Source organism: Pelophylax lessonae (genome assembly GCF_965119305.1).
Source record: "Pelophylax lessonae genome assembly, chromosome: 6".
NCBI classification, from domain to species: Eukaryota; Metazoa; Chordata; class Amphibia; order Anura; family Ranidae; genus Pelophylax; species Pelophylax lessonae.
In genome coordinates this window covers 266,690,639-266,710,660 of record NC_138773.1, presented here as the reverse complement: position 1 = coordinate 266,710,660, position 20,022 = coordinate 266,690,639, and the positions used below count along the sequence as shown (strand labels likewise).

Sequence of the window (20,022 nt, the reverse complement as noted above, 5' to 3'; positions counted from 1 at the left end):
GCAGGATAGCTTGTTCTGTTGAAAAAAAAAAACAGACTTAGGCTGAACATACATTATACAATTTCCTGCACACTTTTCTGCAGATTTTCCTTCAACTATATAATGCAAGGGCCTGCCTAATTGTATACAATTGAACATGTTGTTTAGGTTTAAACTAATTTTATATGGTTTTTGTTAAACCTAAAGGAAAATTGTACAAGAAATTTGAACATGTATGGCCAGCCTTACTGGCCATATCACCAGGTAAAAATAAAGGAAATAAAGCCTAAAAAAGAAAACGAATGCAGCCATCACATCTAAGGATCGGTAAGCTGCACTATGATAAATGTTTGCTTTTGGGTTTAATACCACTTTAATTACCATAATTTTGAAATTGGATGCCCAGCAAGGTAATAAAGATAATTTTAATATAGGAAGAATATTATTCTGGATCTGTGAAATTATCAGATTCTGCACACAGTTTTACTCATTGAGTTGTTGTTTTTTTTGTGAAAAATGTTTGTGAAATGCAAAATATGAGGTTAACGAGGGCCTATTTTCTGGCACAGAAATAGAAGAACAGATCTGGAGTGGCCAAGTCTGTTCTTCCCTTAAAAAACCACATTGCTCCACCTTTCCCATCAACCATGTCAAAATTGTGAGATGCAAAATCTCTCTCGATTTTGCTTATCTCTACACAATTAACTCTCTGATAACATGGATTGGAAACTGCATAGTATAAAATCATCACAATAAAAATATAAACTCACCTTACAGCAAATATCTGATCCTCAACCTCCAGTGTTCCCAGTCTTTTATATACGGCGTGCATAAAATTATCCCCTTGGTAAGCTGTCCCTCTGCCATCTACTGATACAACCACAATGTCCTCGGATCCTGAGAGATAGGTCCTCCAGCCAAATGCAAATGCAGCTGTTACTTCCTGGCTGCAGGGTCCACCATACCTTAAAGATATGTTAAAAAGGAATTCCAGTTTGCATCACATGGTTAAAAATAATATAAAAGAATTGTAAAACCAACACTTTGTACCATACAGTATACTGTATATGATGAATGCTGTTGATCCTTTACATGTTGACCATTGTTGTCAAATTACGCTGAAAGCAAATATAGGATGATTGGGAACATCCTTTGCTGTTGTTATCTGTACCTTTGAATTCATTCATCTTTATCCCTCAGGAAAACTTGTTCCAGAGTTACAGTATATATTACAAATGGGCTAATAATGATCATTTCTCTAGAGATGACCAAGATCAGGGAATTAGAAAAAAGAAGCCTCATTTCATATCTTGAGCTGCCTATATATCTACATGTGTAGGAAATATAAACTCTGCGAGGGCAGGGGCTTTATTACAGTGAAAGATGTGAAAGTATGAAAACCTGTAGGATGTGGCTCCTTCATCATTCGTCGTTCATTATTGATCAAGAAGTTGAAGGTAGAGTTCAAGAAAACGTACTAAAGGCCGGTACACCTGATCATAAAATCGTACAAAACGTACTGCTTTCCAAGTGATTGTACGATAATCTGATCCTTAGTACACAGCTTTCGTCCAAAATTTTCCGAAGGGAATAACATGAAAATGTTTCTCGTATATTACCAGATCCTACGGTTATTGTTTAATCAGTACAGTTTTCGTCTGAAAATACAATACAAATACACTACAATACATAATATCACTTCTGAATTTTTATTCGTACTTAAATAGCCTCTTCATTTTTGATCTGATGACTAGCATGCAAAAAATAAATAAATAAATAAAAGGGACGATCATTTCTCCAATAATCTCATTGTGTGTACTAGGCTTAAATTTACTAACTAATGCATACACCCCCAACCTACAATATGTTTCACAATGGAGGCTTTACCAAAAAAGCAAAAGTACCTACTGACTGATCCAGGTGGATTGGGGTGCCATACTGAAAACCACACATTGATTTTGCTTACTACCTGCTCTCATCTGTGAAAAGCACAGGGCGCCAGTGGCGGACCTGCCAATTCTGGTGTTCAATGTCAAATGCCAATCAAGCTCCACGATGCCAGGCAGTGGGCACAGGGCCCACTAGAGGATGTTGGGCCCTCAGGCCACCCTCATGAAGTCTTTCTGGTTCCAGCTCTCCTAGAGTAACTGCCTGTCTCTTGGAATATCCTCCATGCTCTTGAGACTGTGCTGCGAGATGCAGCAAACCTTCTGGCAGTGGCATGTATTGATGTGTCATTCTGGAGGAGTTTGACTGCCTGTCCAGGTATCGCCCCATGCTACCAGTAGTGACACTGACCCTAGCCAAATTAAAAACTGGTGAAAAACAGTCAGAAAAGATGAGTAGGGAAAAAATGTCAGTGGCCTACTACTGTAAAACCATTCTTGTTTTGGAGGTTGCCTCATTGTTGCCCATCTAGTGCACCTGTTGTTAAATTCATTACCACCAAAGCAGCTGAAACTGATTAACAACCCCCTCTGCTACTTAACTGACCAAATCAATATCCCAGGAGTTTACTTGACTTGATGCTATACTCTGATTAAAAAGTGTTCCTTTTTTGTCAGTATATATAGATTACAGGTGGGAAGGTGTTAAATCAAGTATAAGAATAGCAACCCAGGGGCTAATAGCATTAATGGTAGCTCCCTTTTTTCTATTCTAACAAGCTCCTTATAAGCAAAGCTCTCATCTTGCTGCTATATTACAGTATAATATCTGAATGACATACACATAAACGAGGAGAGGGTATTTCTTTGACTTATCAAAGTATGGTGGAAGAGTCATCTTGTACCAGAATGCTGGAAAAAATAAAAAATACAGGGTAATTTAGATAGACATCAAACAGATCCAAATATGTAACGTCAATGAGAAAAAAACAACCAATTTCACTGAAATTATCCCAAGTATCCTGGATGGAAAAGGCTAACTGTAGGAGAATAAATAGATTGCTATGGCTGTTAAATGTATGGCACATTGAACAATCTTATCAAACTTCCAATCATCCAGTCATACTTTTCTCAATCAATTGATAGCACTATTTGTATAAAATCATCCCATGTATGGCCACCATTAGACCCATAACTGTCTTTATTTTCATTTATAAAATTGAGCCCATTCACTACATGTTTTGCCTAACACAATAACAAAGGCATTGAAAAATACATTTTTTGTGCTTCTATTTAAAGGTCATTAGCTCTATTGCCCTGACAACAGGGAAGGTGAACAATACAAATATAACAGAAAAAATATCATACTCATTCCATTCCTTTTAAAATTCCCAAGTTTCTGTTCAGGCATTCGTACTGTTCGAAGTTGCTCTTCCAGTTTGCTGTTGGCTTCTAGCACCTTGAGTTCTATAACATAATATATTACAATATGTGAATAAATGATACTCATCTTGCTGTCTATAATCACAGATTTAATGTCTTTATTTACTACTTACACATTTCTTTTTGTAAATGAGTACCCCTTAATCTTTTACATTTTTAAAGGGTATTTCCAGATTCCAATAAACTAAGGTTGTGGGAAAACTATGTTGGGGCTCTCATCAACATGGGGACAGGGTGCTTTTCTTGGGGAGTTCAAGTTGAGAGCATGTGCCAGGATATGGTATGTCTGGTATGGATTTGGGGTGGCGAGGGGCACATTTTTTTCTTGTTTTTTTTTTTTTTTTTTGGGGGGGAGGGGGGGAGTTCTACTTGAAATTTATATCAGACCCAAAGCATCTGGTATGGAGTTTAGGGAAGACCCCATACTTTTTTTGCTTTTTTTTTAAATCATCCTTGACATCCATACCATACTGGCCCAAGGGTCTGGTATATGTTTTAAGGTGAATCAACACACAACAAGCCAGAAGCTATCATTTACCAGCTATTGAAGCAGCATTTTTTTTTGTCAGTTTTGCAGTATTAGGCCTCTTGCACACGATACTCCTGTTTGGGCATCTTGCGGCTTAAAAATGCTCAGTACAGCTTTTTGAGCTAAAATACAGCCCATTAATTGTAATGTGCCTATGCACACAGGCGCTTAAACAAGCGCTGTGCATTCTTCAGTAAGAACAAAATAGAAAAATCTGCATTTTTGGTCCGTAATTTAAGCCTCAATACTCGCGAATACACGCGAATACACGAGAATACACGCGAATACTCTCAAATACTCTCAAATACATACAAGAAAAAAGGTCTGGAAAAAAGTAGATGCTCAAACAGGAATATTGTGTGCAAGAGGCCAAAAGGAGATGCTCAAAAAGGAGTATCGTGTGCAAGAGGCCTTAGGTCATATATATCATACAGATGTGCCACTTCACAGGCAGGTTCAGGGCACTCTCTAGAAATTTTGTTTTAAAGAGAAACCCTCCGGGTTATCTACAGTATGCACATTGCAAGGATTTTAACAAACTTTGTTGCAGAGTCCTACCTAGCTCTTTGCTAGATCATGTCTTGTGAAGGACCGATTCTGAACGGGAGTGACTTTTTTCATTTTTGATCAGCTGATGGGCACCTAATGAGAAGAGTGTCAGGGTCTGCATTCATTTAGAAGTGGTTAACCCCTTAGGAGCATCATCAAAACTGACCTTTTTGTTGCAGGTGGTGCCTAAAATCTGGCTTGTATCTTAGTGCAGACTCCTGGGAAAACCAGTGAGCCAATCGCACAAGCAGGAAATGACATCTCTGGGGGTGTTCCGTACACCAACTGTGTAAGGAATGCCTCCAGGTTGCCATATTGCATTTATTTTTACAGAAATTTACAGAACTGCAGATTAAAAATAAAAGGTCATTTTTAATAGAAATAAATTACAATATGGCTTGTGTCACAATTGTATATGTGATATTATTTTTTTTATTTGCAATATTTTTTCCCACAAAACTGGAGTTACTGTTTAAATTAATTTTGCATTTTTATTGTTGCCCTTAAGTGTTACTAAACCCAGGAGCCTGCATTCACTATATCTGGTCCCCCACAGTACACAGAACATGGAAATGCAATTATTTTAATAAATATAAACTGCTAAATACCTTTCCTCATCAGCAGTATATAGCAGTCTTGTGACTTCTATCAGTGTCTGGTTGAGCACTAGTTAAAGCTTGTAGAAGGAGTTTTCCATTTTCCTCTGACTGTTCTATGAGGCTGCATGACCCCTGACCCTCTGTCTGGACAGTGCTGATTTGCCCTGTGCTGATCACATGCGCCCTCCCAGAAAAAAAAAACTCTCTAGCAATACACACCAAACTGTGCATGTGCAGAGTGCCTCCTAGGGCTCTGTTCTATCAGCAGACGGATTGAGGACAGTAAAAGAAGGGGAGATCAGTGAAGACAGAATCAAACAGCCTTTTTACCCAATGCAGAGGATTAACCACTTAGGTTCCACTGTGGGTATAACAAGCATGTTTTACTGCATATACAGACTTATTTTACTATTGTGGGTTTAGTAACACTTCAAGGAATTATTGAAACCACTGCTGTCTGCCAAACTGATTTTTTGTATTGGTGCATGTTACCCAGGGCAGTGCCCAGTCCCTCAAGCCATTTGTTTGAAAACATGTTGCCCATTAGCCTAGGAAATGGTCATAACTGATTTCTAAAATTCATATCCCGTTGACTTTGATGGGGTTCAGATTAGGCATCCAAACTTTAGTTTGACAAACATGCCTCGAACCAAACCCAAGTATGTTTGGCTCATCCCTAGCTGACAGTACGACAGGATGTAAGGAGAAATCAAAATAGCAGTACAAATCTAAAAAGAGATTTAATCCTTCCCCACTCTATCCAAAATCAGAAAACGGAAAATTGTATACTCACCTTTCCGTAATTTTCCTTTCCTGACGCATCTTCAAAAAAGAAAATGCTGTGGGGTCTCTCCTTCAAAACTGTATAGCTAACCAATCCTATCAGGTTGTGAGGGAGGAGTCACAACTCAGTGTGGGCTGCCATGATGCACTCTTTCCAAAAGCAGAACAAAACGTTTTTGGCTTGACATACAGTACACTTTAAGTTCCCACAATTTTTGGCAGTCAACTTTAAAAGCAATATCGACATTGATTTAGCACTGTGCAAATTTACAAATAATTGAGAGAACCAGTTCTATATACAGTATACAGGATTTGAACTTGCTATGTTTTAAATCCACAGAAGGGCATCTATGATGATTACAAAGGAGACATCTGCTGGTCACATTGTGAAATTACACAACACAATATTTGGACATTTTGACTAAGGCCCCTTTCACACTATCCGTCTGTCGGACGGATTCCGTTTTTCTCAGCGGGGGATCGAGCCGCCGTTCCCCCGCTGAGCAGCAGGAGGGCAGCTGTGTCTCTGCGCTGTGTGCGGAGACACAGCTGTAAGTTCCCCATGCATCTCTATGGGGGAAATCGGATGGGAACGGACCGTCGGTCCGTTCTCATCCGATCCCATCCAATCCGCTGGACGGATGGAAAATAGGGTTTCCATCCGTCCAGATTTGACGGATCAGATCAGGTCGGATGTCAGCGGACATGTCTCCGCTGCCATCCGCTGCCCCATAGGAATGCATGGGGGGACCGTTCAGATCCGCCAAAAAAACGGACGGGCGGATCTGAACGGTCCGCCTTTGTGAAAAGGGCCTTAGGGGTGTACTCACTTTTTTTGCCAGCGGTTTAGACATTAATGGCTGTGTGTTGAGTTATTGTGAGGGGACAGAAAATGTACACTGTTATACAAGCTGTACACTCACTACTTTACATTGTAGCAAAGTGTAATTTCTTCAGTGTTGTCACATGAAAAGATATAATAAAATGTTTACAAAAAATTGAGGGATGTACTCACTTTTGTGAGATACTGTAAAAATAGAGTTTTGTGGAGCATGGTGCAGACTTGTGAACCCAGTTTGACCAAACCTGCAGGAAGCTGTCACATAATAGCAGGCTGTTGGGATGATCAGCTGCAACCAGGGAATTCCCTGCCTTGCAACCATACGTAATAAAAGGGTAGGGATGCTAGCTGATGCCATTATCCAAATTAAGCCACATGTCCATATTTGGACAATGTCATTGACCAAATATAGCCAGGTAGCTGTATTAGGTCAATGATGTCACCAGTCCCTTTGTTACATGCGGCTGTGGGGTGGGGAATCCCAGCAGGGGGTGAACTGGATTTAGCCCAAACCTTAGTTTATCAGTGCACTAGTAGTATGAGTTTCTGATTATGCAAAAGGAATTGGACAAATTTTCGCTGTGTATGGCTAGCTTTACTTATTCCAGCCCAGCACGATAAAACCGACTCTCTTCTTGACACTCAAAGCAATTGTTTGTAGAAAATGCATCAGTGATTGTGGTCCAAATATGAGGTATACTGTTTTGATCTGTAAATCCCATTGAACAATGGGAAAATCCTGATGTTGATGATGGTTTGCAAATGTTACTTGATTGAGAGGTCAATCCAGACACCTAATGTGTTTTGAAATAGATCACAAAATGGAAAAGCAGTGTTTTTGCCAATGGAAGCAGTGTTTAGCCAATGGTAACTTCACTTTTCTGTATTAATTAAAGAAAATGGATCTATTTACGAAAGAAAAGGGATTAATATAAGATAAGGGATCTATTTATAAATATTGTGATAGCGCTGCCCAGCTTTTTGCAACTTTTTTCTTTATTGATTGCACTGTATGTGGGAACACATTTAGTGATAGCAGCAGCCTCAGGAAATATATAGGAATAAGTAGCACTGCAGAACATCTTTATCACTTTTTTAAAAATGTTCTCACATAACTTTATAAGAATCCAAATAAAAAAATGTGTAACTCCTAGTGAAAGTTAAGTGAATCTTGTATGTATGAATGAATCTTGTATGAAACATTCATGCATTGACCCCTAAGTCTGTTTGCACACTAGCGGTTTTTTTTTTAAGCTAAAAAAAACACTGGAAACAATGCTGAATAAAAAAATAGCTTTTTGTAGTAGCGTTTTAGTAGCTTTTTAGGAGCGTTAAGGAGAGTTGTCATTTTATTAACATTTTTACAGTTCCTTTAAAAAAAAAAAAAAAAAAGCTTGAAAAATGCCATAAGTAGCATTTAGGAGCGTTTAGCAGTGTTTAGAAGCATTTCTGCTGGAATGAAACTCTACAAAAACTATTTTTATCTGCTCCTAGACGCCGAAGCTCAAAAAATGCTAATAGCCTAAAGTAGTGTGCATGGACACATAGGATAACACTATTTAGCTTCTAGAAGCAGGAAAAAACGTTAGTGTGCATGGAGCCTAAATCAGCTGTTATGGATTACTACATCTTTTGCTGAATAATTCCAAATGTAACTAGATCAAAAAATCATTATAAATACCTTTATTAGTGGTGCCATTATGAATAGTGGTTATAGGTAGCCCTGGACCTGTAAAATAAAACAAAATAATAGTGATTGGTGGTAATAGGCAACAATTGCACCTCTTCTTTTATATAATAAAAACAAGGGTTGGGTTTACTATACTCAAATTACTAATCATTAGTTCTCATCTCATTAGATCATTAGATCAGATCTGATGTCCTTTTTTAGTAGTGTTTCACACTAGGTCAGGACAAATAGAGAGGATGAATCGCACTAATGAAGACACAGACAGCAATATAAAGCCCACAGGGGTTCCACTTCCAATCCCTCGTCATCAGCCAAAACTAAAACTCTTTTTTTTGCTTTGGTACTTTAAAAAAACTGTCTATAAATGGTTCACTTTTAATTTTTGCCAGCGGGTGCAATGAAGAAAAATGAACAGATTCCTCCATCCAAACAAACAAGGCGCAAAGAGCAATCCCCCCCCCCCCCATGCTAGGAAATAGTATTCTGACATCAGCTCCCACTGCTATCCTGTTTTCTACAGTTTCTGATTGAGAACTTGTTTGTTTGATTGATTTCTGTCAGATGGGGATGGCCATGCACTGTTCGGAATTCAGCCATTTTAACAGGGTTCAAATTTTGACCTGTCTATGGCCAGCTTTAGTTCCTGGTCTGAATGCAGATAAGAGAAATCAAAGCACAGCCAGAGGTCCTCATCTGCATACTTGTTTTGGGTTACTGACTCAGGCTAGGTTCACACTGGTGCAATTGCAGACATTGCATAGAGAAAAAAGGGGGAAAGGACCTTTACCCATGTCACATCTAAATATATTGGTTTATGTGCAAAGCGTTTGCAGGACATAGTCCTGCTTGTAGGGGATTTAAATGGCACTAACATGAGACAGATTTTTTATATATTAAAAATAAATCTTTTATTATACATCATTAAAAAGACAGGCGCTACAAGGTGTCTATACATAAAAGAAATGCACAATTAAAAATGTGACAAAAATATCCTTGTACTATTTTTTGTGCAAACACCTATATATGATCAATCCATTGATTGAGGTATTGTATCCTTTTGCTGGTCGACGCGTTTTGCAAAGTGCTTCCTCAGGACCAACAGCAGGTGTATTACATTCTGGTAATCTTAAATAGATACTATTGTCAGTTTCACATAAGTAAAGAAACAACAATTTACATTATTTTACAAAAATAATAATGCAGAATTTATCAGAGTCATCACTTACATACATTATGATCAGAGGCATACTTATGTCCCATATATCTGGGAGCAGACACAGGGGACCAGAATCTCATTGGAGTCTATTCCTTGTATCTGTATATTCTTACTCAAAACCCCTTAAAAACATATATATATATATATATATATTGTTTAAAATGAATTAACCCGTGTCCTGATAACAGATCCTCATCCCTGTTTCATGTATAAGGAAAAAGGAAATTCCACTGGTCCTAGAACCCAATGAAAATAGGGGGGGAGGAACGTATATGGGACTATAATGGATCTGTTATCTATAGTATAGAGGTAAGCAACAACATAATAAAATACCAGACATGGTTTATTTTTTGGTAAAATCGTCAATACAAAAAGCACATAACATGATTATAGCAGCATACAGACATTATGGTGACAGTGGTAAGTTAGGTGATTGCTCGTTCAATGCATTTCGCAGGGTAAGTCCTTGCTTCATCTCGACTCGCGGCTAGTTTTGGACAACAATCTGAAAATAGCATCCACCTATTGCCTGCTGTGGTGGGGTCCCACCTGAGACTGGTCCAGCCTGCACTTGTGAGCCACCCCCTGGAGGACCGGCATGGCCTCCTCGGAGGTATTTGGCTATGAGGTGTTGATTGTCGACGGGAGATGGAACCTGTGGTCAAATTAATCTTGGAAAATGAATACATTTGTGAAGTTTGGCTTCTATGAAATCTTGGCCTTTCAGTGGGTGAATAAAGTTGCTTAAATTCCTGATGAAGCAAGGACTTACCCTGCCAAATTCATTGAACAAGCAATCACCTAACTTACCACTGTCACCATAATGTCTGTATGCTGCTATAATCATGTTATGTGTTTTTTGTATTGACGATTTTACCGAAGAATAAACTATGTCTGGTATTTTATTATGTTGTTGCTTACCTCTATACTATAGATAACAGATCCATTATAGTCCCATATACGTTCCTCCCCCCCTATTTTCATTGGGTTCTAGAGACCGGTCAGCGCCGCCTTGTATTCTCAGCATGTGCCGATAGCTGACAGTCTCACCAAAACCTTTTTTACCTTACCATCTTTTGATGCGATTACCTATGTGCATGTTATGCACCCTTTTTGCACATGCGCAGCGATGTTAGAACTTATTGCCTATATTTATGCTTGTCTCACAGAAGTACACACGTGGTGCTTCAGATCTTAGGACTTGTAATAAGTCTACGATGGTCTGTTTTTTCCTTGCTTAGGCTGATGTGTAGGGCAGTGATTTCTGTCCAGCAAAGCATTAAGGTATGTATAACAAGTCTTTAGATCTATATAATAATAGAGACATTTGGGCTATATGAATTTATTCTAGAGTAAATTAACCCCCCCTCTCTATAGGTATACACTGTTATAATCTAAAATAAAATTCACCTTGTGCCCATTGTACCGTATTTTCCGGCGTATAAGACGACTTTTTAACCCAGGAAAATCTTCTCAAAAGTCGGGGGTCGTCTTATACGCCGGGTATCGTCTTATACGGTGGATGCTGGAGCCGAACTGGAGAATATGCGGTGGGGAAGTAAGAGCACTTCAGCTATGCTGCCACACGGACTGCCTAAGCTGACAGAACTCTCATCCAGGCTCCCCCGCCCCTACCTCCACCGCTGTCTAAGTTAAAAAGCCTGTGATTTGCTGTTGCTAGGGGCGGTCCTAGCAACCAATCTGCCTGTTAAGTGGAAAGTTGGACACTTCCTGCCTTATACTCGGACATGCTGCATCCTCTATCTGCTGTGTAAGGTAAGGGGGGGGGGTGGCTGTAAAGGGGACTGTGAAAGGGAGTAATGTGCAAGTAAGGGGGGACAACTGTAGAAGAGACTTGGATACAAGGAGGGTGACTGTGGAGGGGATTGGGATACAAGAAGGGGTACTGTGGAGGGGACTGGGATGCAAGGAGGGGGGTTGTGGAGCATGGCAGCTCCCATGGATTTATTGTTTCATACTTCCTTTCAGCTTTAGAGTGAATTTGGAAAAGTTTAATCCACTTGCACTGTTTTATGCATATTCTATATTTTAACTGGAAAAGTTGGGGGGGTCGTCTTATACGCCCAGTCGTCTTATACGCCGGAAAATACGGTAACTACACTCCTTCAACATATATTGGATTCTCATTCCCTATAGACCAGGTAAAATACCTTCATAATAGTATATATGGGTTGATATAGTTTGAGGATGAAAATCACAGACACTCCTCACGTATATATATATATATATATATATATATATATATATATATATATAACCCAATTCCAAAAAAGTTTGGACACTGTACAAATTGTGAGTAAAAAAGGAATGGACTAATTTACAAATCTCATAGACTTATATTTTATTCACAATATAATATAGATAACATATCAAATGATGAAAGTGAGACATTTTGAAATGTCATGCCAAATATTGGCTCATTTTGGATTTCATGAGAGCTACACATTCCAAAAAAGTTGGGACAGGTAGCAATAAGAGGCCGGAAAAGTTAAATGTACATATAAGGAACAGCTGGAGGACCAATTTTCAACTTATTAGGTCAAATTGACAACATGATTGGGTATAAAAAGAGCCTCTCAGAGTGGCAGTGTCTCTCAGAAGTCAAGATGGGCAGAGGATCACCAATTCCCCCAATGCTGTGGTGAAGAATAGTGGAGCAATATCAGAAAGGAGTTTCTCAGAGAAAAATTGTAAATAGTTTGAAGTTCTCATCATCTACAGTGCATAATCCAAAGATCAGAGAATCTGGAACAATCTCTGTGCGTAAGGGTCAAGGCTGGAAAACCATACTGGATGCCGTGATCTTCGGGCTCTAAGACGGCACTGCATCACATACAGGAATGCTACTGTAATGGAAATCACAACATGGACTCAGGAATACTTCCAGAAAACATTGTCGGTGAACACAATCCACCATGCCATTAAAACTCTATAGGCCAAAAAAGAAGCCATATCTAAACATGATCCAGAATCACAGGCGTTTTCTGTGGGCCAAGGCTCATTTAAAATGGACTGTGGCAAAGTGCAAAACTGTTCTGTGGTCAGACGAATCAAAATGTGAAGTTCTTTTTGGAAAACTGGGACGCCATTTCATCCGGACTAAAGAGGACAAGGACAACCCAAGTTGTTCTCAGCGCTCAGTTCAGAAGCCTGCATCTCTGATGGTATGGGGTTGCATGAGTGCGTGTGGCATGGACGGCTTACACATCTAAAGGCACCATCAATGCTTAAAGGTATATCCAAGTTCTAGAACAACATATACTCCCATCCAGACATCGTCTTTTTCAGGGAAGACCTTGCATTTTCCAACATGACAATGCCAGACCACATACTGCATCAATTACAACATCATGGCTGCGTAGAAGAAGGATCCGGGTACTGAAATGGCCAGCCTGCAGTCCTGATCTTTCACGCATAGAAAACATTTGGCGCATCATAAAGAAGAAGATGCGACAAAGAAGACCTAAGACAGTTGAGAAACTAGAAGCCTGTATTAGACAAGAATGGGACAACATTCCTATACCTAAACTTGGGCAACTTGTCTCCTCAGTCCCCAGACGTTTGCAGGCTGTTATAAAAAGAAGAGGGGATGCCACACAGTGGTAAACATGGCCTTGTCCCAACTTTTTTGAGATGTGTTGATGCCATGAAATTCAAAATCAACTTATTTGTCTCTTAAAATTATACATTTTCTTAGTTTAAACATTTGATATGTCATTTATGTTGTATTCTGAATAAAATATTGAAATTTGAAACTTCCACATCATTGCATTCTGTTTTTATTCACAATTTGTACAGTGTCCCAACTTTTTTGGAATCGAGTTTGTATGTATATATATACATATATATATATATATATATATATATATATGTTTTAAAGGGGTTTTGAGTAAGAATATACAGATACAACAAATAGACTCCAATGATCCTCTGTATCCGCCCCCAGATATATGTGACATACGTATGCCTCTTACCATGACGTATATAAGTGATGACTCACTATAATGTAAATTGTTTTTTCTTTACTTATGTGAAACTGACAATAGTATCTATTTAAGATTACCAGAATGTGATACACCTGCTGTTCTGTTGGTCCTGAGGAAACACTTTGTGAAACGCATCGATCGACGAAAGGATACACATACCCTAATCAATGGATTGATCATATATAGGTGTTTGCACAAACATAAGGAAAGCTTTATTAAAAATTTTACTTACAACAATATCATAAAAACAAGCAGTATAGAATCAAATGCCACGACTCACAGCGTGCTTGTGTCTAACAGGACCCGCCTAACGCATTTCCTCCAATGGTCCATCGTCAGAGGCGTGGCCCACTGACACAAGCATGCCCTTAAATGTATTCCAACTGGAACCCTTATTAACAGGAATTGAATGACAGGTCATTTGACGGTGCGTTCCAACCACCAGAAGTAAAAGCACAGGTACAACCCATCCGGAATCAACAAGGACAAACCAGAAATTCATCCCTGCGCTCCAACCACTGGACATGCTGTATATTATATATTGACTTTACTAAATTCTAACATGTTGTTCTAACACTGAATTCACGGAATATGAAAAATGAATTTGACCTAAAGGAAAAAGAAACTAAAAAACGGCTCAAATGGCCATTCAGTTTCTATTCACTCCATGATCATTGACTAAAATAAATCTAACTAATGATTATATCTCCCCCTAGTGGGTACTAAAAATTCACAAATTTTGAAAGTATGAACATTTAAATATATAGATATATAAACAATAAAAGATATTCATCCATACAGTGCAATGAATCATTACAATTCAAAAATATATGAATAAAACCTAGAAGAAAGTAGGAAAGAGAAAAACAAAAAAACAATAATAACAATAGCTATCTACAAAAGAATAATTTCATACCCATGAGCTATAGCATAAAAGGGACAGAATGTCATCGACTATTGTTGATGAAGCATTTCACATCCCAGTCCATGTTCAATCCAAAAGGAACATAACATTTCAAGTCATGAATCCAGTGGGTCTCCATTCTCGAGATTTCACACCTCACAAAACTGCCCCTCCATTGGGGTGTGAACCTAGTAATCACGATGAAAGTGGCACCCTCTGGATTTTTACCATGGCACTCGAAATAGTGTTTAGAGATGCTATGTTTAGGGAATACCTTCTTAATGTTAGCCACATGCTTCTTTATCCTAACATTCATGAACCTTACAGAGCGGCCCACACATTGTAGGCCACAGGGACAAATGAGCAAATAGACAACATTTTGAGAGGTGCATGTAATAAAGATAGGTCCTGGAGGTGACCAACGATTTAAATTGACCAATCCTTATTTAAATGGCACATTTACTACAGGGGAAAAAAACTTAAATTTTTTTTTTGAAGTTGCAAGGGAGGTACCCCCCTGAAAATAACCTGCGGAGAATCTGGAAGGGCAGACCCCAAAAGTCTATCACTTTTCAGCACTTCCCAATGCCTACATATAGGGGGGAGGAGGCACAGAACGAAAGAGGAGAAGAGTATGAAAGGATGTTGGGATGTTCAATCCTAGTAAGAGTGTACTTAGACAATGACAAGTTAAATTACAGCCTTAAATTTGCTCCAGATAAACAGTTTAGCAAGTTTGGAGCATTTTCAGAAGGAGCTCAGTAATGGCAGTCTTCATATTTCTCTCATGATAGGATTACGCTAAATCATGACTAGATTGATACACTAAGGATGCATTACAGTGTGTTAAAGTGGAACTAAACTCTCCCAATCAGCATGAACTATTTTTAACTGTTACACTGCTAGCATTAGTGAATCAATAGGAAGATATATCATATTTACTTGTTTTAATCTTTTTTTTTTTTTTTGCATTTCTTCAGTTATTTTGTGATTTCTGGCCTAGGCCAGAATAATGTCCTACACCCCAGAGACTTCATGGGCATTGTTTTTTTTTTTTCATTTGGAGGAAGGGAGAAGGGGATTTCTCAGCTAAGCACACCCTCCTGCCTGCATGCCTGAGCTAGGGAGAGATAGATTACAGGGAGGTAAGGAAAGATGGATTCCAGGAAGTAAAGATTACATAAGTCATCTGCTCTTACTCAAGATGGCTGCAATTAGAGATGCTGATGGGTGTTTTTTTAAATAGATTTCTCAACAAAATAAAGCATGGAGACATGGATGGATTTTGCTTTAAAGAGGTTGTAAACCCGTCCGCCTTTTTTTTTTTTTTTGGCTACCTGTAAGAGAAACACATAATAATCTAGTATGCATCGCATACTAGCTCATTATGCAATACTTACCTCAGATCGAGCCCCCGCAGTGCCGCCCGCTTACCTGTATGTCCAGTCGCCCGTCTTCCGGGATCGCGGCATCTGGCCATCTGATTGTCCGGAGCTGCGGTGACGTCACTCCCGCGCACGCGCGCGGGAGCCAACAGTCACGGCACGGGGCTATGAAGGAACGGCACCAGTGGTCGTTCCTTCAGAGCGCATGCGCCAGTGATGTCACTGGCTGCATGTAAGGTAAATATCTCCTAAACGGTACATATTTAGGAGATATTTACAGTACCTATAGGTAAGCCTTATCATAGGCTTACCTATAGGTACAAGTGTCAGAGGAGGGTTTACTTCCTCTTTAATATTAAAAATGTACTAAATAGCAGGCAGCACAGTGGCTTAGTAGTTAGCACCTCTGTCTGGTATCACTAGAGTCATCAGTTCAAATCCCAACCACGATACCCGCTCCCTGGAGTTTGCATGTTTTCCCTGTTTCCTGGTGCTCAAATGCAGGTTAGTTCCACTTTAAACATAAACAAAGAAAAGGGCGCACCAGCCTAGCACATTATCCTCAGTGGGCTTTTATTAAAGAAGTGTTAAAAATTAGCTACTCACAAACATGCGATATAATCCAGCATATCAATTCCATAGAGCAACGTCCATATTATAAGTCCAATGTCTCGTGAAGATGAAAGGCTGACGCGTTTCGAGGCGAGCATTGTATCATAGGTTAACATGCGTTGTGAGGGAGCTCATTCATTTTCACATCCCAACTCAGCAAAAATATACACGGCACCATTTTTGCTAATGCAGAAGACCACTGCGTCTGAGCCTTCTAATGCACTGCTGTGCAGGTGCATTGGTTTGCTACTGTATAAGTGTTTTGGGATGCTATTCATACCAAAGACCAACACAACCTAAAATACTCAAGCACGTTCCTTGATTCGTGTTGCAGTTACATGCATTGTAAATTGTGTGACTACAACCCAACAGTCTAAATAGACCCCTTACCTAAGTGATGCAATTTCACTAAATCATATCTAAATCCCCCCAAAAAATGTAAATATTGCATCTTACTAGATTTAGATTAAGTAGTTGCATTTGTTTTTTTGTTTTTTGTTTTTTTAGGCTTTCTTTCCCATATTCTGAACCTGCTAATCCTGAGAATAGCATTCTTCCTGCCCCAGGATAGCTATGCTCCCTCTGCCACTGTGTCAGGGAGGGAACCATGGTTGCCACATAGACTGTACTTCAAACCTGCCTTTGTTCATCTCCATTAGGGGTTGGGGTTTGATGTGATTAGTAGTTTACACAAGAAATATAGCATTGCTTTTGCTTACAGATTATTTCACGGGAAGTGACAAGGGCTTTGCATTTCTGGCAAGATCAACAGGTATTTTCTGTACTTCGTAAAAATGTTTTTCATCTGAAAAAAGTAAAAGAATACAGCTACCACATCTAATGACGGGTAAGCTGCAGTTTATTTCATTTTCTTGGGTTTAGATAATTATATAAAAAAAAAAAGAATATTCCCAATCTTTGGGGTGGATACCACTAATTAAAAATCTGTGTTAGAACATACTCACCATTACAATACAGAGTATAGTACTTGGCATTAGTACTAAACCTGGCATAATAATACTGACAGTTCGTCTTTCGTAGAGTACAGCTAAGACATTGTTTCTCTCTGGTGGGCCCCTGTAGTGAAATTCTGTTAAAAAACAAAAGGAATGGGAGTTATAAATGGAAATAGGCGTGAAATGTTCATTTTATTAAGCAGGGATTATTTCTGCCATCATATTTTTAGGTGTACTGGAGTAATGGTCAATGCTAGAAGGAGGCCTTGGACTGGGCAGATATGGTGATTATATGCAATGTCCATTGTTTTTCAAGTAAACAATCCACTAACATTTTTAATCCTAGTGCCCATTATAGACTTGCACACTTATATCCTCTGAGTGTGCATGTTGCTCCTAAAGCTGTTTGTACTTATGTGAAAAAATGGTCTGCAGCAGCCATAGTTACACATTCAGGTTAAAAAAAGACACTTCTTCATGGACAGTAACGAAAAATAAACTCTTAAACCCAACTGTTCCAGCTTAGTTGATCCAGAGGAAGACAAAAAACAAATATAGTGTGCTCCTGTGAGTCAGCTGTGTCATAAGAGCTTCAGCTATTCAGCTTTGTAAACAACAGATTTTTTTTAACATTAAAGTGTATTTTAAGAATTTTATTTTGGAATTTTGTATAGAGTGGTTAGAACTTCTATTTACAGTACCTATAGGTAAGCCTTATCATAGGCTTACCTATAGGTACAAGTGTCAGAGGAGGGTTTACTTCCTCTTTAATATTAAAAATGTACTAAATAGCAGGCAGCACAGTGGCTTAGTAGTTAGCACCTCTGTCTGGTATCACTAGAGTCATCAGTTCAAATCCCAACCACGATACCCGCTCCCTGGAGTTTGCATGTTTTCCCTGTTTCCTGGTGCTCAGATGCAGGTTAGTTCCACTTTAAACATAAACAAAGAAAAGGGCGCACCAGCCTAGCGCATTATCCTCAGTGGGCTTTTATTAAAGAAGTGTTAAAAATTAGCTACTCACAAACATGCGATATAATCCAGCATATCAATTCCATAGAGCAACGTCCATATTATAAGTCCAATGTCTCGTGAAGATGAAAGGCTGACGCGTTTCGAGGCGAGCATTGTATCATAGGTTAACATGCGTTGTGAGGGAGCTCATTCATTTTCACATCCCAACTCAGCAAAAAAATACACCGCACCATTTTTGCTAATGCAGAAGACCACTCTTATCAGGTTTTATTTGCTCTGTGTCTTCACTATTGAATTCTCCTCTGTTTGTCCAAATAACTATTGTCACGGGGAGTGAACACGCTGAAAAAACGGAGGGAGACTCTCCAATAGAGACACTTGTTCTCATGAAAACTGTCTAAAAGGAGATTTCTCTCATTTTAAAGATTTCTTCACTTTTTTTAATGTCTACAGAGCAGTAAGTGAAGGGAAATCTCCCCAGTGGGACAGAGATGACAAAACTGAAGTGGGTTGTAACTATTCCTTACCTATTGTAGCACCCTCCTAGGTAGGGTGCTTGGCTGATAGGTACATCTAGTTCTTTTTGGCTCCTCTGTAATCACTAAATCACTGTCTGTTGATTTGTTGTGGCTGTTCTGGGGGCCACAGGTTACATGACTATTTCCTCTTTATAGAGGCTTCTGGAACATAGGGAGGTAGAGTCAAATAGGTAACTTAATATTTATTGGGTACCAGCCAATCCCTGGGGCTGATAAATAATGTGAACTCCAGAACATCAGGGTTGAAGGAATTCCACCTTTTTGGGTGGGGGTGGCTGCCCCCTCCCCTGGAGAAGGTTCCACTGAGTCCTGTTACTGTTCCTCGAGTCTCCAGCTGTGGCAGAGCTGGGGGGGCTGCACCTAAGGATACCCTCAACACCCTCAAGGCGAACCAAGGATATGGATCTGAGCCACTTAGGCTGTGCAGGAAAGCAAATCCTGTGCCCGCCGCTGTGATTACCAGCCAGGAAGGGAGTTTGTCTATGCTCCAAGCAATAGTGGAAAGCAGTCAAGGTTTCCCAGGAAGCGCACATCAATACAAAACCAGCTGTATAGTAATGAATGCTAGTCTCAGCCACGTCCCCAATGCATTTTGCTCCACCCCCATAGCTTACTCAACACCCTCAAAACTTCCCCTGGAGCCAGTCTTCAATGCTTCACTAAAAGGCATCTGGAGAAAGCTGAATGGGCAGAGCTGCTCCCTGGCCTTTTAAGCATTGACTGTTCTTCAAGATCCTGGTGACTGTGGACTTTACCGACAGGAATATCCCATACCCTGCACCCTCTCCTTTTTGTTCCCTACAATAAATCATAAAAAAAAAACATTTCTCTGTGCTGCTTTTTTTGTGTCAGTGTATTTTGAACTGTGCGCTGATGTGCTTGCAGCCTTTGTATAAGTAGAGGAGAACCCAGATCATCATCATCATTTGTGCTGCTGCAATCAGGAAATGTGCACTGACTCTGCTTTTATTACATTTAATCATCATCAACCAGCAAGTCCTATGAGGGTACTGCTACACTACTATGAAAAATGTGACGTTAAGATTGACCTTGTAAACATGTAATAAAAAGCCTCTATCTGCATCTATTAGTATATTTCTATGCGATAATGCACGTTTAATGCAGTATA

The 20,022-nt window shown here is 39.3% G+C and overlaps 1 protein-coding gene across 1 annotated transcript in view; it reads right to left on the bottom strand.

The window, feature by feature from the left end:
- LOC309557987 (prolyl endopeptidase FAP-like) overlaps positions 1–20,022 on the bottom strand; it is a 163,115-nt gene that overhangs the window by 45,050 nt on the left and 98,043 nt on the right. The window contains exons 16-20 of the mRNA XM_082260894.1: positions 17,389–17,513; positions 8,291–8,338; positions 3,234–3,332; positions 2,708–2,777; positions 750–944 (exon numbers count right to left, since the gene is read on the bottom strand). Coding sequence (XP_082117020.1) covers positions 750–944; positions 2,708–2,777; positions 3,234–3,332; positions 8,291–8,338; positions 17,389–17,513 — 537 coding nt within the window. The remainder of the gene's footprint in view (positions 1–749; positions 945–2,707; positions 2,778–3,233; positions 3,333–8,290; positions 8,339–17,388; positions 17,514–20,022) is intronic.